The 21,092-nt window shown below is 42.3% G+C and overlaps 1 protein-coding gene across 1 annotated transcript in view; it reads left to right on the top strand.

Moving 5' to 3' along the window:
* The first annotated feature begins 4,236 nt into the window (after positions 1-4,236).
* Positions 4,237-21,092, top strand: part of PI4K2A (phosphatidylinositol 4-kinase type 2 alpha) — a 31,037-nt gene continuing 14,181 nt past the window's right edge. Inside the window, exons 1-4 of the mRNA XM_072805782.1 lie at positions 4,237-4,767; positions 12,577-12,777; positions 17,363-17,494; positions 17,850-18,003. Of these exons, the coding sequence (XP_072661883.1) occupies positions 4,318-4,767; positions 12,577-12,777; positions 17,363-17,494; positions 17,850-18,003 (937 nt within the window). The 5' untranslated portion in view covers positions 4,237-4,317. The remainder of the gene's footprint in view (positions 4,768-12,576; positions 12,778-17,362; positions 17,495-17,849; positions 18,004-21,092) is intronic.

Raw genomic sequence — 21,092 nt, 5'->3', positions numbered from 1 at the left:
AAAAAAGACTTGGATTCTGTGTTTTCAAACCTCATATCTGCTTGAAGTCTGTGTGTGACTTCAAGCAAGTTATTAAGCTCTCCAGCCTATAAAATGAGATTAGACTAGCAGACATATATGACACAAGCAGCTCTAACACTCAAAGATTAAACATGCTAAAACTGTGTGGTAGTGACTATAGATATAAATACAGTGAGTGGTTGAGAGAATGGCATATCAGGAAAACAGATCTAATTAGATTGGAGAATGTATATTAGAAACCTTGATGAAATAAGGTTAAATAGATTGTGGTTAAATTATGGATAAACCTGAAAGATTAGGGGGAAGATATGGTTTACAAAATGTAGTGTTTTGAATGGGTAAATTCATAGACAAAGAAAGTAGAATAAAAGTTACCAGGAGCTAGAAGAAGAGGGAGTTATTGTTTAATGGATACAGAGGTTTTGTTGGGATGATGTTGGGATGATGAAAAGTTTTGGGTATAAAAAAAAAAAAAAAAAAAAAAAAAAAAAAAAAGAAAAGTTTTGGGTATAGGCAATGATGATGGTTACACAACATTATGAATTTATTTAATGCTACTGAACTGTACACTTGTGAATGGTTAAAATGATATGTGGAGGCCGAGAAAAATTAAGGCCATTCCACCTCAAGTTTAGCATTAGCACAAGTAGAGCCATCTTAGGCCCCTGTGAATAAGAGCTGAACTTGACAGGAAAAACTGCAGAATCTCCTCGGCAGGGAATCCCATATCAGAAAGATAACAGAGCTCAGAATGCCCTCGCAGAGAAACCCATATCAGATCTTAAGAAACTCCCCCACATTTCCCCCATATTGGAATGAAAAAAATTCCTCCACCCCTTCTGAAAATCCCCTAGACCAGCCCATAAAAAACCCAGCTGTAACCCATTTCCGGGTCCAAGCCCCTGCACTGCTGTGTGGAGTATACTTGGACCCAAGCTCAAGCTTGCTAATAAACTCTCGTGTGCTTGCATCGGTGTGGGCTCCTTGGTGGTTTCTCGGATCGCAATCTTGGGCACAACAGATAAATATGCATATTTTACTGCAATAAAAATGTAATTTCTTTTTTATTTTTTTATTTTTTTTTTTAATTTATGATAGAGAGAGAGAGAGAGAGAGGCAGAGAGGCAGAGACACAGGCAGAGGGAGAAGCAGGCTCCATGCACCGGGAGCCCGACGTGGGATTCGATCCCGGATCTCCAGGATCGCGCCCTGGGCCAAAGGTAGGCGCCAAACTGCTGCGCCACCCAGGGATCCCTAAAAATGTAATTTCTTAATCAGAGCAGTGACACGAGGAAACCAGTGTTCTCAGAAAATTAATCTGGTAGTGATACTCAGAGATAACCAAAGACATTGGAAGCAGAGGAACAAACTCACAAGCTATTTTAATAATGTAGCTAAGACATCTTGAGAGTCTCAAAAGTCATGTGGCATTGGTGAAAATGGAAAGAAAGGAGGTACATACTGATATAGGAAAGATGTTGGGATATGGAGCCAGTGGCCAAGAAATCATTTTTGAGATCTCTTCATGCAAAAAGGAGGTTTTATTAAAGCATGGGGGCAGGACCCGTGGGCAAAAAGAGCTGCACTAGGATTATGAGGAGTAGGTGGGTACATACTTTCAACTTGTGAGGGGATTAGGGATAGTTAAGTCCCTTAGGAATTTTGGAAGCAAGGTTTACAAGACCTATTGTTGGGAAAAGGTCATTTATTACCATCTAATAAAACCTTAGTCATGAGACCCTTCAGATGTATATTGGTGGGTCATATGCTTGGGGGATGATTGCCAACATGTATCTTGGGAGTAGAGATAAAGGAACTTTCCAAAGGAAGTTTTATATATTAAAGTAGACTTACAGGATCTAAGGGAGGGGAATTGCTGGATGATGTTAAGCTAAGCCTTTTGCCCTTAGCAAAGTATTAATATTGAGGCAACTGAATTCCTAGCAGAATGTCACTCTGCATGTTTCAAGGACTTGTCAGTGGGTTGTAACTAGTAAGGAAATTTAATTTTTTCTTTTGCCTTTCCTTCCCGCATCACATATGAAATGAATCTCATAGAGATATTTAATAAGAGACAATACAGTATTAAAAGCATTGAGCTAGTCTGCCTGGATTTGGATCCAGCTCTGCCACTTACCAGCAGCATGATCATAGGCAAGTTACTTTACTCATTTTCCAACATCGGAAGACTATAATACCAGTTACAGGTAACCCAGTTAAATCCGTGTACTTTACAAAAAACAATGTCTGGCATGTGTTTAGTATTTGGTGAGTGCTAGCTCTTCATAGGTAATAGGGAATGTATTGACCCTCCCCCTTTTTTTTTTCAGCCAAAGGAAAATCAAGTTCTAAGGGGTAGAATTTGAAATAAATTCTGAGAGTTTTCCATAGAGTTCTCAAGGGAGAACTCTAAATCTTGAGATTTCCTTCACAATAATTTGAAGCTTAGGGGCTAAATGAGATGAATAATACCAGGAGATCATCTCTGGCTGTGACCCTTGGAATGTAAAAGGCAAGCATTACTGAATTATTCGATGCCTGATAGGAAAGGGAAATACATGTCTTCTAACTGAAAAAGGAAATTGTGTGGGCCTTTGCATAAATGGTTTACATGGCAAAAAAAATTGAGACATTCTCATACATACAATTAAACAACAGTTGTTTCAATTCAGTACTTCTAGTTAGCTGTGACATTCAAGAAAGAATGACTATGAAATATTGCTTATAATATGGCTGCTTATCTTTTGTGAAAACCCATGCCTCTGGTCTGCTGGTTATTTTATTTTATTTTATTTATTTTTTAAAGATTTTATTTATTTATTCATGAGAGAAAGAGAGAGGCAGAGACACAGGCAGAGGGAGAGGGAGAAGCAGGCTCCATGCAGGAAGCCCTACGTGGGACTCGATCTTCGGTATCCAGGATCGCGCCCTGGGCGGAAGGCAGCGCTAAACCCCTGAGCCACCCGGGCTGCCCTCTGCTGGTAACTTTAAACAAAAACAACATCAACAAATAAAAAGGTGGCACTCTTTGTTGAGGGTACTAACCACTTATCTTGTTTCTTATTTGAGGAAGGGATGATAATTTTTTTAATGTACTTTTTATGTACTAAACACTATGCTAAGCATTTTACATACATTATTTTAATTTTTATTTAATTGAGGAAGGGATGATAATTCCCATTTTACAGGTAAGAAAACAGAGGCTTAAGTGTGGAGATGGGGTTCAAACTCAAATGACTCATTCCCTTTCTTCTCCCTTCCCCCTCAGTAATCTAAATACAGTCTTCCTTTAAATTTAGCTCATAGCACATGCCCCTATTAAGGCCTTTGCTGACATTCTAGCCTATCCCCAAATTGCTGAACTTCTATTATGGAGTTTTCAGTTTTTAGTGTTGGTTCCTTTTCTTCTGCTGCCTCAGAGAGCTGTGTGTCTTCAGCTTGAGGGCAAGAACAATTCTTCCTTCTCTTTTTCACTAATAAAAATATACTCAGTCCCTATCGTATCTAGACACCAAGATTTTACAGTGGTGATTTTTTTTTTTTTTTAAGATTTTATTTATTCAAAAGAGACGCAGAGACACAGGCAGAGGGAGAAGCAGACTCCCTACGGGGAGCCTGATGTGGGACTAGATCGCAGGACCCCGGGGTTAGTGACCTGAGCCAAAGGCCGACGCTCAACCATTGAGCCACGCAGGTGCCCCTATAGTGGTAATTTTTTAAAACCTTTTTATTTAGGTAGATCAGGGGTTTTTGTTTCTTTGTTTTATTTTTGTCTCTAGCACTTAAGAACATAGTAGGTGTTCGATAAATATTTTAGGATTGGGTGCATGATTGCATGAATGCAAATACAAAGATTAGATTTCTGCAGTTTCAGAGCCGGCTGGCTCCTGGCAGGCGTTCAACAAACGACTGACTGATTGGGCAGGCTGCTTCACTGAAAGCACCGGAGGACAGGTCAGCAATCGGAAGCTGAGCGAGAGGCAGGGCTGCTGAGAGCAGGGGGCGTGTCTGACCCAGGTTTGGCTCCTGGAGCATGGAGCATGCGCAGTCTTCACAGACGGTGACGGGCGAAAATTGCGGAGGGCGCGATTACGTAGACGCCGGTTCTGATTGGCTACCGTTCGCGCGCGAGGGGTCGTGCCTACTCGTCGCCAAGTAAACAGGCTGGGGGGGGCGGGGCCAGCGAGGCGCCACGACCTGGTTGGCCAGGCGGGGGTTGGGGGTGTCGCGGATTGGTCCCGGCCGGGAGCTCAGCTGTGTGGAGCTCACCGGGCCCCGGAGCCGGCCGCCTGAGGGATGGACGAAACGAGCCCACTGGTGTCCCCCGAGCGGGCCCAACCCCCGGACTACACCTTCCCGTCCTGCTCGGGCTCTCACTTTCCGCAGGTGCCGGGGGGCGCGGTCCGAGTGGCGGCGGCGGCGGCGGCGGCGGCGGCCGGCCCGGCCCCCTCTCCACCGGGCTCGCCAGGCCACGACCGGGAGCGGCAGCCACTGCTGGATCGGGCTCGGGGCGCGGCGGCCCAGGGCCAGACCCAGACCGTGGCGGCGCAGGCCCAGGCGCTGGCCGCCCAGGCGGCGGCGGCGGCGCACGCCGCGCAGGCCCACCGCGAGCGGAACGAGTTCCCGGAGGACCCCGAGTTCGAGGCTGTGGTGCGGCTGGCCGAGCTGGCCATCGAACGCTGCATCTTCCCCGAGCGTATCTACCAGGGCTCCAGCGGAAGCTACTTCGTCAAGGACCCCCAGGGGGTGAGAGTGGGGCGGAGGCCGCCGCCGCAGCCTCTGGGGAGGGCGGGCCTGTCCGGGGAGTTAGGCGCTTCGCACAGCCGGAGGCAGGGGGGGGTGAAAGGCTACGAAGGGAGCAACTTCTCAGTGCAGAGCCCCCTGGCAAGATGTTGGAATGCCCCTGAGGACTGGAGATGGAGAAGTCTGCGAACCGAAGAAATAAATCAGAACCTATTTGGTGGGGGAGGAGTGAGCGGAGAATGAAAAGAGGAAATTGACCAGATACGGGCGAGGAGGGGCCCAGCGGTGTGGTGGGGCAATCGGCCTGTCGCCGGGACACGCGCGGGGACGTGCTGCTTTCTAGTAGGTTCCTTAGCTTTAAACTGCGGAGTCTGCTGTGCGGCCGTTGTCCTACAGATTTGAGCTTTGGGTCCATTTCTTCTTTTTGGACCGAACCAGCGTTGTCGCTGTTCACCGAGGAGGACGGGTGATGCATCAAGGGCTCTGAGGGTTCGGTGCCAGCCTTCTGTGTTGTGGGGATGTTCCCGCCGTCCCAGAGCTCTTACTGGCAGACGTCGGTGATGGAGTAGGTGGACTTAAACCGGTTTCATCTGTCCTGGTTATTGCTCACTTCTGGGAAATTGTTCAAGTTCTTTTTTATGGTTTCTCAGTAAAGAGTGTGGAGTTTTAGAAACCGAGGACTAGCTGCTACATTTTACTTTTCATTTCTCTCCCAGGACTATCAGCAGTTTGCTTTTTTTAAGCTAAGGCAAAAATGTTTGCTGACCTTTATTTTGTACCCTGTGTGTGTATAAAGGAGGACGGGGATGAGATGGGTTGGGATGGGACATGGGGTGACTGGGGCAGCTGAGAGGTGACTTTATTCTTTCGATAGCTGCAGATGAATTCAGGGCGTTTATATCAAACCAGAGGTATCATTGGAATATCAGTGGGTCAAAAAATACTGATTTTTCCTCTCAGATCTCGGATGGGCCAGAATGGTTTTTTGGGAAAATATACTGTTGTTATATACTCACTAAAATAATGGTTGTCCTATCTCCCGCAAAAATTTTCCCTGCGTCTCCCCCGTGGGAACACTTTAGATGGGTGGTGGTCTGTTCTTATAGGAGTGACAAGTGGCCCGGATGGTCTGACTTGTAGCCCTTGGGGAGGTTTATTGAATGATCTGGTCGTTCTCCCAGATGTTGTTGTCCCTAAATCATCAAGAACCAGAAAGCAATTCTGCTATCAGCTCATTTAACATAAATTGAGGAAAACTTTGGGAATAATAAGTCTTTCCAAGCCCCTCGAATAAGGGAGCAGTGAGTTAAATTGAAAGCTCAAAGGGGAACCATTACTTCTAGAAGAAAAGAAGAGTGGGTGTCCTGAGGTCTAAATGTTAGCAAGATACTTTGTCTTTTAAATAAGTGGTTTTTGTTGTTGTTGTTAATTTTACCTTACTTTTTTTTTTTTTAAAGCTTATTGGCTGATGTAAGAAGGGGCTAATTATCTTTGATAGGTATAGTAACAGGGGGAAGGGTTTTATTTTTCCTTCATGACTCTGTTAAAGCTTTGTGGAAGTGTGTCAGGTCAGCTGAGAAGTGATCTGGTGTTCTGACAGGTAGAAGCAATAAGATCTTTAACCTTTACCTGGCAGGTAAAGTACTACCACCTCTGTGCATAGGCTTCAGAGAATGACAGACTACAGGTATGTTTCTTGGTGGTTTGTAGGATCACAGGGTATAAATTTTTCTGGTCACTGTCCTTTCTTAGAGAGGAAGTCAAAACACATATGCCCTGACAAAACTTTTAATATAACCATCTTCCTCCCACTGAGGAAAATGTGGCTCACAGCAGAGGACCACTTCCTAAATGCTGTGGTGGATTATAGTGGACCACAGGCTCACTGTAGTTGGTCATGTCATCCTTGGCCCTGCTCCAAATATGTTTGTTTATTTTATTTAACAAATACACAGATAGCACTTACTATCTGCTAGGTACTGTTTTAAGTGCTTTACAAATAATAATCACTTAGCACTTATAACACTCTTGGAAGTAGGTACTATTATTCTCCTCACAAATATTGAAATTAAGGCACACAGTATAACTAATTTGCTTAGGGTCTAGCAGTAAGCTAAGGAGGCAGGATTCAGACCCAGGCCTACTGGCTCCAGAATTCATATTCCTCACACTATGCTGTGCTGCCTCAAAGAGAGTCATCTGAATTTCTGCTTTCTCTTTTCATCTACCATATTGGTTAGGATTAAACTTGTCTATGTGTGGCAGAAAATTTAAAACAATAATGGCTTGAATAAGTACATTTAACTCTCAGAAAAAACCTCTAGGCTGTTCAAGGCTGGCATGGCATTATGAACAATGTGTGTCCTTCCGCAGGCTGATGAGCCATCCCTAGCATGTGGCTTCCACTTTATGATCCAGGATGGCTACTCAGACTGTAGACATCTTGTGTGTTTTTTAGCCAGTTGGAAGAAAGAAAGAAAGAAAGGAGAGGGAGAGTATGCCCTCTTCCATTAAGACATTTCTTAGAAGTTGCACCAGACCCTTTTTTGCATCCCGTCATTCAGAACTTAACTGCAGTAGTGACTGGTAACCGTAGTCTTAATTGGGCCCCACTAAATGCAGAGTCCTGTGTCCAAGGAAGAAGAGGCAACAGAGATTGGGGGAACCAGCAGTTTCTGCCATAGCTGCTTTTGGAGCTAGAAAAGCTAGAAGGTTCTTAAAGATAATGGCCCTGATTTCATTTCCCAATTTAGGATGGTTTCTCCCTCAAGGCAAGCAAGTGGGGACCTAGAAAAGTAAGATGGAAAATGCTAGATCAGAAGGCATGGTAGAGAGTGCTCATGTTATCCTCCTCACTTGCATTCTTGTGCTTTCTGGTCTTACACTCAATCACCTATGAAAATATTTTTTGAGCATTTTCTGATTTGTGAGGCTAGTAATACTATATGTTCATATTGCCAAGAATCATAGAATAGCATGTGATTCACTAGTTTATTAAGAAGATTAAATGCGATATCACACATGAAAGCCCCTGGCATAGTTCCTGGTGCTTAGCAGGAGCTCAGAGTTTAAAAACCACTCTGCCCCACTATCTTAAATTTTTTTTTTTTTCCTCTTAAGTTAATGCCCACTGACCTCTGGGTTAGGCTTTCTTGGATACATGGCATTGAGTAAAGCAAATTTGTAGAATTGTGAGAAGATGATTTTATGATCATCTGAGAATGGTAATTCATTAGATAATGCTAACTGGTATTTGCTTCAAAATTTTGCAGATACTGCTCACGTGTTCTAGGAACGAGGCCTTGTATCAGTAATTTTCAAATTTTTTTTTAAAGATTTTATTTATTCATGAGAGACAGAGAGACAGAGAGAGAGAGAGAGAGAGAGAGGCAGAGACACAGGCAGAGGGAGAAACAGGCTTCATGCAGGGAGCCTGAAGTGGGACTCGATCCTGGGTCTCCAGGATCACGCCCTGGGCTGAAGGCAGCGTTAGATCGCTGAGCCACCTGGGCGGTCCAATTTTCAATCTTTTAAAAACACTTATCCATCAAGACCTTGTCATGACAATGGTACAGGTTTTGTTTTTTTTTTTCTTTTTTCAAATATAAAATTATGTTATTGAGTGTGCTTCTTCCAACTACCTGTGCCCTCCCAAGAAGTTCTGATATCCTTACACATGGCTGAGAGCAACACTGATAGCCCAATAAAGAATAAAGATCTCAAATAGAATACTTTTTTTAAAGATTTTATTTATTTGAGAGAGAAAGCATGCACGCAGGCAAGCACAGAGGGAGAGGGAGAAGCAGGCTCCCTACTGAGCAGGAAGCCCTAAGTAGGGCTGTATCCTAGGACCCTGAGATTACCACCTAATTGGAAAACAGATGCTTAACTGAGCCACCCAGGAGCCCCCAGAATAACATTTTTTTACTAAAGTGTTAAGAGGCTGTCAAGTTTGTATATCATATTGATTGATTGATTGATTTTATTTATTCATGAGACACACACACACACACACACACACAGAGAGACAGGCAGAGGGAGAAGCAGGTTCAATGCAGGGAGCCCGATGCGGGACTTGATCCTAGGCCTCTAGCATCATGTCCTGGGCCGAAGGCAGGTGCTAAACTGCTGAGCCACCCAGGGATCCCCTGTACATCATATTTAGATGTAGTTCTTGAGGTGGTTTTTTTTGTGTGTTTTTTGTTTGTTTTTGTTTTTGTTTTAGTTCTTGAGGTTTTTTTTAAGCATCGTTACTATTACAGGGACCTGTCCCAGGCCACCAGTTGTAATGGATAAGGCAGGTCGGGTCAATGGCAGTTGATAGGAAAATAAATACAAGCTTAATCTCTTCCAGTGCGTTCTATTTGGATCCCACCTTCTTTCAGAGTTTCATATATTTGGAGTAGCCCATCCCTCTCTTTTCTAAGAGTTAATATGTAAATAAGGCTTCTCTCCCTAAATAGGAGTGCTGTTTCTATCCAGCTGATAATACAGAATACAGCAGTTCTCAGAGTGAGGCACAAGGACTGTAGGAATCCATTTAAGGGTGCACAGGTCAAAATAATAACAATTTTAAGACTATTTGCCATTTTCATTCTCACTTCCTATGAGTGCACAGTGGAGATTTCCAGAGGCTACATGATGTGTGATATCGAAACAGATCGAATATTAAGAAGACATAAAAAAACATAAAAATACAGTTAGTTGCCTTTTATTAATAAGCCAGACACTAGAGAGTTTTGCAAAAATGTAAACCAGTGACTGCCTTTTCACTAAAAGTTGTTTTGAAAATAGTTATTTTTCATAAAAATATATATCACTTATATTAACATGTAATAGGTTTATTTTTATTAAGTGAATTAACAGTCTTAACATTTTAGTTTTAATTTGTAGTATAGCAAATGAAGATTTTACCCACATAAACAAGTTTTGGGGTCTTTAATAATTAAGAGTTTAAAGAGATTTTTTTTTATTTTTATTTATTTATTCATGAGAGACACACAGAGAGAGAGAGGCAGAGACACAGGCAGAGGGAGACGCAGACTCCATGCAGGGAGGGAGTGTGACGGGACTCGATCCCGGGTCTCCAGGATCACACCCCGGGCTGCAGACTGTGCTAAGCCACTGCGCCACCGGGGCTGCCCGAGTTTAAAGAGATCTTAAGACAAAATGTTAGAGAATCATCAACTTCATGCTTACCAAATTAAAAAAAAAAAAAAAAAAACTTTTATTAAAAGTTATTTTTGTGTATTTTCACTGTGCAATATGAGCAATGTGCTTGAACTATCTTAAATTTTAGCACAGCACAATGCCGTCCTCCTTGGGGCTGCCAGAAAGATAGAGAAAACCCTTTGAGTTCCAGGTACCAGTATTTGGTTGTGGGTTCTGACACCAGCCAGTGAATGGCCTCTTGCTTCCCGGGAAGTTGTCTTTGCACTGCAGCTCCATTGCGGCTGCTGCTGCTTAAACTTTCTGTACATCACCCTCTTTATTAAAGGAGGGTTACTAAGTGGGTGTTAAGGAAAGGTATTTGAAAAATATTGGCATCAAACCAAACCTTACTCCTAAATTTAAGAAAGGAACTGAAAGTAAAGAAGAGAGAGGAGAATGAGAAAAATTAGGCAGTAGACATTTTCTTTCTCAACCAAATAATGTGAGTGCCTTTCTGATTTGAGTGGTTCTAGAGTTTATTTTCTGTGAAGTAGGAGAGTATTCTTTAGTACGCAGGAACACAGCTGAAAATGTGAAGTTCACATTAGCTTTGGAAATTAGACCCGAGGCCGTGTCGTGTATTTTGTGGCACCTGCGGCGCTCACACGTCATCTTACACAAACGATGCACTGAGCACATGTTAACAGAATTGAATTGAACTGAGGCCACACTTAGTTCTGAAAGGCCTTTGACTCCCTTTCTGCCTCATGTCCTTCAGTTCCTCCATCCTTCCCGCCCTACCATCCCTCCACGTGTCCTGTCCAAACATTATTATTTAATGAGCCCTGTGTGATACTGAGGCAGCGATGATCACTAATGCTTTCAAAGTCGTCAAGATACTTTCTGTTTATCCTTATGTCTGAAGGAAATGGAGAAGTTTAAGAAGTGAGTCTGTTAGTGGGGCTTTGGCTGTCATCTTGGCTTTCAGGTTATTCTTTCTTTAATGCAAGTACTTAAGCCTAGACCTGTTATTTTTTAGCCTTGCTAATAGGAGTGTCTTGGTCTTCCTCCCACTGGGGACCAGCCTGCCAAACCCCACATTGTACCTCAGGTGAACTGGCTGCTGTGGGACGTGCCTCAAGCTGTCCTGTGGATTATACCTACTTCCAGAGTTAGAATGGACTCGTCGGTCATTCTCTGAGTCATAGGAGCCCCTTGCTACTGCTGCTGTGTGGCTTGGAGCCCAGAAAGATTGCTGACTTAGACCTTTTGCTAGACATTTTGGATAAAAATGTAATTCTGAAGACCTAGGATATGAATATGCATTTGACCTTTCCCAGTGATTCAGTAAAATTGTTTGTGTTTATTTATTTATTTTTTTAAAGATTTTGTTTATTCATGAGACACACAGAGAGAGGTAGAGACACAGGCTGAGGGAGAAGCAGGCTTCCCGCGGGGAGCCTGATACGGGACTTGATCCCAGGACCCCGGGGTCGCGCCCTTTGCTGAAGGCAGATGCTCAACCCCTGAGCCACCCAGGTGTCCCAAGTTGTTTGTGTTTAAAAGTAAATTGATTCCTATGGAAGGAGGAGAGTTCTGTATTTTTCTTGTCATCTCAAATTCTTACAAGGCTTCTTGAAAGAATTAGTCTCAAGATGGACCCAATTATTGTTAGAGACCTGCATCTAGCTAATTCCTAATAGGAGTACATACTTAATGCAGGCAGATGGGCGTATGTTTTCTGCTGTGACCTGCCTGTCAGGAAGTGACACCCACAGGAAAATGTCTTATGACCCAGACTAGCTTGAGTTGGCTGTGGGGTAAGGGGAGAAGGAGAATCATATGATACAAAGATGAATCACTTGGATAGCATACTTACTTTTCTTCCTTTGAAAGTACCAGTTTGGTGACTGGAGGGAATGAGACAAATGTGAATAACCGTGGAGGGCAGCCTGGCCTGGGGAAGAGACTCCAGGAGGGAGGTCTGTAGTTTTGGGGTTGCAGCAGCATCCCGTATTTACAAGGACCTCTGAGGATTAAGTTACAACCTGCCAGAGAAGATGGTTTTTAACCTTTGTGGCCTCTCAGGTTCTAATCTGTTGCCTCTCAGAGTTACTTAAAAGAACCCCATTCTAATCAGGTGGCAGATTCTTTTTCCTGCTGTGAGTTTTCCCTTCTGTTGCTTTCTTAGTTTGTCATTCCTAAACTTTTTATATGAAAGTTTTGTTAACACTCAGGGAGTGGGATAGTAAGACTGATAAGAGGAAATCAACCACTGGTGGAGTTTTCTTAGCCTCATTCCATAATACCTTAACTCATATCCTATCAGTTGATACTTAATTTTGAGTTTTTACCTAACTGATGCAGAATACCAGTTTGTATGAATTTACCCTGGAGGTTGGGGTTTGATGGTGTTAAGTCTGTTTTACCATTTGTGTTAGATGTGGCATCTTCTTTGGCCACAGCCCTTTCTGGCAGTGGGTCTCTTAGCTGTGCAAATGAGCTGTGTCTTCCCCTTACACGCTGGGGAGAAATCAGTGTCTGTCTTTTAGGATTGTCTGCCTATGCCCTCTCATGTCTTTCTAGATTCCTACTGACCTGGTCTGTGACCTCCTTTAATCAATTTGCCTTTAACATCCTATTTTTCTTTTTTCTGTGTAGAAGATCATTGCTGTCTTCAAACCCAAGAACGAAGAGCCATATGGGCACCTTAATCCTAAGTGGACCAAGTGGCTGCAGAAGCTATGCTGTCCCTGCTGCTTTGGCCGAGACTGCCTTGTCCTCAACCAGGGCTATCTCTCAGAGGCAGGGGCCAGTCTGGTGGACCAAAAACTGGAACTCAACATTGTACCCCGTACAAAGGTCAGTGACCTGTCTTCAGGGAGCTTTACTGCCTATCCAGAGTTTTCCTGGGCCTAGGTCCTGCTACATGTTAATGGGACCATTAGGTCCAGGGAGGGCTATGTATGTCCTAAGTCTAGGGTCCTGAACCTTTTGTGGGGAGGAGGTGGTTGGTTTAGGCTCATGATTTGATCATCTGATAGAAACCATTCTGAGAAAGATACACGTAAAATTCTTGCATATGTTTCAGGAAATTCGCTGATCCTCTGATGCACATTTACGAGTTCCCTGGGTCTTTTGATCCCAGGTAACTGCATGCTGGTTAGAATCGTAGCTACTTTTGTAGCTCATTCTCTTAGCTATTCCATGGTTTAGATAAATCTAGAATGGACTAGCTGTTAGCTAGTCACTTATGTAAGGTCTGCAAGGAGGAGTCCAAGAGGGACTGAGGGTTAGGATAAAGGTCTGGCTTGAACCTGTATAGGGAACTGACATGGAATTCTCATTTTATTTTATTTTTTAAAAGATTTTATTTTTTTTATTTAACAGAAAGTGAGAGCACAAGCAGGGGAGTGGCAGGCAGAGGGAGAGGGGAAGCCAGTTCTCTGCTGAGCAGGGAGACCCTATGTGAGGCCCCGGGATCATGACACAAGTGGAAGGTAGCTGCTTAACTGACTGAGCCACCCAGGCAGCCCCCACCTGAGATTGAGTAACAACTTCAGGTGGAACTCTGATCTGATGCCCTAAGGTTGCAGGAGCATTTTTATAGCTATGGGCCTTAATCCTCTGAGAATTAGACTAAAGAGGTTTTGAAGTTTTCTTTGCAGGTTTAGATAGTAGACTCTGTGGGCAAAAATACTGATCAGCAGATGAGAGCTTCTCTTCAAACTTGTTTTTTCTGTTTTCCCATGGAGTTTTAGAAGAAATTTTGATTGTTGTGGTTGTTTAACTGTCTACTCTTGCTACCAAACTCCAAACAATAAGTCAACTGGTTTGTAAGTTTGTAGAAGTCTGGTACTATTTCTTGAAATTTCCTCTTATTCTCAGCATCTAGCAAAGTACTGTGGGGGGTTTTTTGTTTGCTTGTTTACTGTTTTTGTTTTGAGAGAGGGAGCTATGTGAGTTGGAGGGTAGGGGGAGCAGAGGGGGGGAGAGAGAATCCCAAGCAGGCTCCATGCTCAGTGAGATCCCACAACCCTGAGATCATGACCTGAGCTGAAATCAAGAGTTGGACACTTAACCAACTGTGCTTCCCAGGTGCCCCAAGCAAAGTACTGTTTTTATAGTAAGTATTCTGTAAGTGCCAGCTGAATCAGTGAGTGAATATCAAACCGTGAGGGACAATCCTAGTGATCCCCCAACTCAGGTCTATGAGGAGAGTGTTTGCTTATAGCTCCCACTGACATCTGGTTCATTTCCTGGTCTTATACAACTCATTCCTTCCCTTTATACTTTAGTTCTCTCTGTACACAGAGTTAAATAGCACACTTTGAATATCTTGTATGATAATTAAAGCTCTGAGATCTCCTGCCTAACCTGAATTCCTCCTATTAGGCTCCTCCTAGACTCTAGAAATTCTTTTAACTACTCCTTGCTCATCACTGTTATTCCCTTTCTTTACTGGGTAAATAGCAGTCTGCACCTGGCCCTGTGCCTGCTCTGCCTACTCTGCCTGTGCTTCTGGAGTGTAGTGCCTAAGAATCAAGGCTTGAGTCCACATTCTGGCTCTGTAGCTCTTTGTTGGGTGACCCTTGGCAAGTCAAGACACCCCCACATGCCTTGCCTGCTCAGTTTCCTCACTATAAAAATAGGGATATAAATAGTTCCTACTTGATGGGGTGGCTATTAAGATTACACAGGATAATCCATGTAAAACACGTAGCCCAGTGCCTTTGCACAATGGAAACACTCCATATGTCTTAGCCTATGGTATTTTTTTTTTTAAGATTTATTTATTCATGAAAGACAGAGGATAGAGAGAGGCAGAGACACAGGCAGAGGGAGAAGCAGGCTCCAAGCAGAGAGCCTGATGTGGGACTCGATCCCAGGACTCTAGGATCATGCCCTGGGCTGAAGGCAGGTGCTAAACCACTGAGCCACCCAGGGATTCCCAGCCTATGGTATTTTTATGACAATTCTAATCATAATAGAAATGTCACTTATATAATCCTGTTCTTCCCCATCTCTGGTCTTCCTCTTTCGCTGTTAGAGAACCTTAATGTGGCTTGAGGATCTTTTGCATCAAAGTCAGCAGTAACAAAAATACTCATCTTCCATGAGACTGGGATGAGACAGAACTTTGCAAGTTTAACCTACAGCTGCTAGAGAATAGTGAGAGGAAGTCTCTCCCCACCCAACCTCCTCACCCTTGTGACAAGATTCTATCCAGTTGATGAGAACATCTGTCACTATGGGAACGGGGCTCATGTTATGATGGAGCTTCAAATAGTAAGGCTCTAAGTCTCATTTGATAGCTTGTTTCAGCTCTCTGTTCTTGTGAGGTTTCAGATTATGATAATTTCATTAGTCATAGAGAAAAAAGTGGGTTGTTAAAGAGAGCGCTTGAGAAAAAACCTGATTGAGGGGAAAAAGGTGGTTTATTGCTTTGAGAGAGTGAGGATTTTCACTGTGGAAACCGGTAATGTAGTCTTAGGAAAGCCTTTTTTCCCCTTAATTCCTATGCATGTGTTTTCTGGGCATAGAGTGCCAACCTACAGTACCTTGCACATCCATTATAGATACTCTTGTTAACGTTGGAGGAGAGATGGATGGATAGGAGGGAGGAAATGATTTTGCCCCTCTTTAAGATTCATAGGCACAATAATTAGTTATTTGTAACGAATTTTACAAGGCTTTGAAAAGAACGAACTTTCGTTTAAATTTGATTTTTAGGAATTTATATGCTAAGACTCATTTGTTGCTATCTTTGAAAGAAGCTTGTAACTCATTCATGCATTCACTTAATAAATAAGGAACATGTAAAAAAAAAAAAAAAGAACATGTGCCATGCACTGTGTTAGGGACTGAGGATCCTAATGTGAATAAAAATAAGATGTTCTCTTTTTGGGGCAGCCCTGGTGGCTCAGAGGTTTAGCACCACCTTCAGTCCAGAGCATTATCCTGGAGTCCCAGGATCAAGTCCCACGTCGGGTTCCCTGCATGGAGCCTGCTTCTCCCTCTGCCTATGTCTCTGCTTCTCTCTCTCTCTCTCTCTCTCTCTCTCTCATAAATAAATAAAATCTTAAAAAAAAAATTAAAAAAAAAATTTAAAAAGATGTTCTCTTTTTCCCCAAATCTCTTTAGTCTTTTTTTTTTTTTAATCTCTTTAGTCTTAAGAGAGGTTAGATCTATTAATGGATAATCACAAGACAATATGATAAGGGTGATAATGGACATACATATGGATTAGAGTTTATTACTGCTATTTGACAGTCAAATGTAATTTATTTTTAAGAGGGAGGGAGGGAGAGAGAGAGAGAATCTTAAGCCCCCATGGGGCTTGATCATAACCTGAGATCATGACCTGAGCCAAAATGAGGAGTCGGATACTTAATCAACTGAGCCACCCAGGCGCCCCAATCAAGTGTTATTGATGGCCCACTAAAAAATGTTTTTTGAAGTGCTGCCAAGGTGGCTCAGTCTGTTGAGCGTCTGCTTTTGGCTCAGGTCATGATCCCAGAATCCTGGGATTGAGCCCCATGTATAGCTTCCTGCTTCACAGGCACTCGCCATACTCACTCATGCTCTCTTTCTCTCTCAAATAAATAAAATCTTTTTAAAACATGTTTTTTTGAATAGGCAATGCACATATCTAGTATAGAGATCAGAAAGCACAGTAGGGTAAACAGAGAAGAATAGTTTAGCCTCTCTCCCACCCTTCCTGAAAGGCAGCTGCTAGTTCTAGTTTCTTTTGTAATATTCCAGATACAGTCTGTGTAGATATGCATAAATATAGCAATCCACTAAAGATTAAAACCCATTTTAATGCTTATTTTAAAAAAGTGAATAACTGCACATAGTACAGAATATAAGAGAAATAAAAGGATAGAGAGTAAATTGCGATTTTTTTTTTTTTAAATCTGGAGAGAAAATAGGGATTGGGCACTCTTTTAATGAACCAGGAGGTGGCAATATTAGGGGAATTCATGCTAGCTGCCATAACAACCCCTGAATCTCCGTGGTTTAATGGATCTTGCTCACACTGTAGATTCATGCCAGTTAGGCAGTTCTCCTAGATCCCTTGTCATTCCGTGTAGTGACAAGAGATCTGAGATCCCTCCATGATGTGGTTTTGCCATCTCAGACCCCTTCGTTTCCAGCTGCACAGATTGGAGAGTGTGAACTAAGGATCATGGGAGGTTTTAGGGGTCAGGCCCAGAAGTGATACATACATACATCACTTTGTCAGCATTCCACTGGCCTGAACTAGTCATATTAGAAAGACAGAAATGCATTCTTTCTGTATGCCCTGGAGAGGAACAGTATTGATAAGCATCCAGCTATTCCCAAATAAGTATAGAACATACTTATTTGTTCTATACCACTACAGTAATATAGTTCCTTGTATTCGACTATAAACTAGGTATTTCTTCTCTTTCCATTGTAGGTAGTATACCTGGCCAGTGATACCTTCAACTATAGTGCCATTGACCGAGTGAAGTCCAGGGGCAAGCGGCTTGCGTTAGAGAAAGTGCCAAAGGTTGGGCAGCGGTTCAATCGCATCGGCCTACCGCCAAAGGTAAAAAACACCTGTGTGGCTTAGTAAAGGTGATGGTGTATGGTGGCATAACCATCCAAGTGCTGAAACAAGGCACTTGCATATAAACATGTGGATAGCCTGCCTCGAGGCTCCTATCTTCCTCATTTCTGAAGGCCTAAGGTTTGAGGAATAATTCTCCAGAAACTGAGTCCCTAACTTTCTCACTTTATTCCTCTGGCACATTTAGGTGGGGTTCTTGAATTTGGATGGGCAATCACTCATGACTTTTTTCTGATATAAACTCCACAGTGCTTTATGGGCCACCTGGCTTACTCCTGAGCTTTTTGGACTTGAGCTATAGGGAAATACCTTTATTCCTCCTTTTTGGCTGCAGGTTGGTTCATTCCAGCTCTTTGTTGAAGGCTACAAAGATGCAGACTACTGGCTGCGGCGTTTTGAAGCAGAACCTCTCCCTGAGAACACTAACCGGCAGCTACTGCTGCAGTTCGAGCGGCTGGTGGTGCTGGACTACATCATCCGCAACACCGGTAAGCAGCCATGGGCACCTGGGGCCTGTATTAGACTGCTGTGCAGCATGCATGCAGAGGCTTGGGAGCTTGCCAGACTCTACTCCAGAGTGCCTTCTAGGGATGAGGGTTTTCTAAGTGAGAAGGGCCTCAAAAATACTTTTCCAAGACAAGCTGCTTTATTCAGGATATCATGTGTGTTTATCAGAGGTAGTGAGTCCTAGAGCTAGTAATAACTAACGTTTTATCTTAGTCTCTTTTCTGGTCCCAGACAGAAGATATATTGGCTCTTCCAAAGCAACATGGAGAGTACTTTTGTCCTTGATCCCTAGTTACTTATAGTAGCAAGACCTATCACCAAAAAGACAGTTTTGTCTTTAAGTACTTCTTATGAGTGGGCTTATACAGTATGTCATTTTACGACTGGCTTATTTCACTTAGCATATGCTCTGAACCTTCATTCATGTTGCAGCATATATCAGAATTTCTTTCCTAATTTTTAAGGCTGAATATACATTGTATGTATATGCTGTATTTTGCTTATCTATCTGTTGATGGACACTTGGGTTGCTTCCATGTTTTAGCTCTTGGCAAATAATGCTGCTATAAACATGGGTGTACAAATATCTTTGAGATACTACTTTCATTTCTTTTGAGTATATACCCAGAAGTGGAATTGTTGGGTCATACGGCAGTTCTGTTTAATTTATTTTTTTAGGATTTTTAAATTTATTTGAGAAAGAGAGAGAGTGTACACGTATGTGCATAAGCAGAGGGAGGGGCAAAGGGAGAGGGAGAAGTAGACTTCCCACTGAGTAGGGAGCCTGACATAGGGCTCTATCCAAGGACCACTGAGATCATGACCTGAGCCAAAGGCAGATGCTTAACTGACTGAGCCACCCAGATGTCTCTGTTTATTTTTTTTTAATTAAAGTATGATTGACCTGTGTTTAGTTTTTTGAGGGACTGCCATACTATTTTCCACAGTGGTTGCATCATTTTACATTCCCATCAATGGTGCACAGGGATTCCAATTTCTCCATCTTTTCCTCACCACTTCTTATTTTCTGGGTTTTGTTTTGTTTTTCAATCATAGCTATCCTAATAGGTATAAGGTGATCTCTCATTGTAGTTTTGCATTTCCCTAAGTGATGTTGTGAATATCTTTTCATGTACTTTTTGGCTATTTGCATATCTTTGGAGAAATGTTTTTTCAACTCCTTTTGTTATTGATTTGTAGGACTTTTTTTTTTTTTTTACATATTCTGGATATTCCTTATCAAATACATGATTTGCAAATATTTCCTTCCATTTTGTGGGGTGCCTTTTTATTCTGTTGATAGCATATTCTTCTTCTTCTTCTTCTTTTTTTTTTTTTTAAAGATTTTATTTATTTATTCGTGAGAGACACAGAGAGAAAGAGAGGCAGAGACACAGGCAGAGGGAGAAGCAGGTTCCATTCAGGGAGCCCGATGCAGATCCCAAGTCTCCAGGATCACGCCCCAGGCCTAAGGTGGCACTAAACCGCTAAGCCACCGGGGCTGCCCTGATAGCATCTTCTGATGCAATTTTTAAAATTTTCATAAAGTCCAGGTTGTCTATTTTTTTATTTATTGTCTGTACCTTTGGTGTTATAGATAAGAAATTATTGCCAAATTGGATGCCATGAAGCTTTTGCCCTATGTTTTTGTCTTAAGAGTTTCATAGTTTTCAGTCTTAGATTTAGGTCATGGATCCGTTTTGAGTTCATTTTTGTATATGGTGTGAGATAAGGGTCCAACTTCATTTTCTGTATGTGGACATCCAGTTTTCCCAGTACCATCTGTTGAAGACTGTCTTTTCCCTGTTGAAGTATCTTGTCACTCTTGTTGAAAACCATTTGACCATATATGCAAAAGTTTATGTCTAGAATGTATTGTATTCCATTCATCTATATGTCTGCCTTTATGCTAGTACCACACTATTTTGATTACTATAGCTTTGTAGTAAGTATAGTTTTGTTTAAGAGAGAGAGAGTGCATTCGTGTGTAAGTCAGTGGGGGTAGAGGGAGAAGGGAAGAGAGAATCCTAAGCAGCCTCCATACCCAGCACAGAGCCTGACATGGGGCTCAATCTCACAACCCCGAGATCACATCCTGAGCTGAAACCAAGAGTTGGACATCCAACTGATTGAGCCACCCAGGCACCGCTGTAGTAAGTATAGTTTTATAATAAATTTGGAAGTTTTGGAGAAAGTATGAGTCCTCCAGCTTTGTTCTTCTCTTTCTGGATTGTTTTGTTTATTTGGTGTCCCTTGAGATTCCATAGGAATTTTAGGATGGGTTTTTCTATTTCTATGAAAAACATCATTGGGATTTTGATAGGAATTGCATTAAATCTGTAGATAGCTTTGAGTAGTATTGACATCTTAACAATATTGAATCTTCCAGTCTATGAACATAGGAGGTCTTTCCATTTATTTATGTCTTTAATTTCTTTGAGCAATGTAGTTTTTATTTACAAGTCTTTTATCTCTTTGGTTAAATTAATTCCTAAGGATTTTATGCTTTTTGATGCTAATGGAATTGTTTTCTCAATTTGCTTTTTGGATTGTTTGTTGTTAGCGAAAGAAATAAAAATTAGGGATCCCTGGGTGGCTCAGTGGGTTGGCACCTGCCTTTGGCCCAGGGCGTGATCCTGGAGTCCCGGGATCGAGTCCCACGTCAGGCTTCCCGCATGGAGCCTGCTTCTCCCTCTGCCTGTGTCTCTGCCTCTATGTCTATCATGAATAAATAAATAAAACTTAAAAAAAAAAGAAATAAAAATTATTTTTGTGCGTTGACTTTGTATTCTGATGCTTTGCTGAGTTTATTCTCTTTTTTTTTGTATGGCATCTTTAGGGTTTTCTACATATAAAACCATATCATCTGCAACCAAAGATAATTTTACCTCTTTCTTTCAAACTTGGATGCCTTTTATTTCCTTTTCTTGCATAACTGCTGTGGTCTTCCAGTAACATGTTGAATAGAAATGTTGAAAGCAGGCATTTTTGCCTTGTTCTAGATCTTAGAGAAAAAGCTTTTGGTCTTTCACCATTGAGTATGATGTTTATTGTGGGTTTTTCACATATG

Source organism: Canis lupus, chromosome 29, assembly GCF_048164855.1.
Source record: "Canis lupus baileyi chromosome 29, mCanLup2.hap1, whole genome shotgun sequence".
In the NCBI taxonomy this organism is placed as follows: Eukaryota; Metazoa; Chordata; class Mammalia; order Carnivora; family Canidae; genus Canis; species Canis lupus.
This window is presented reverse-complemented; position numbering and strand designations above follow the sequence as displayed.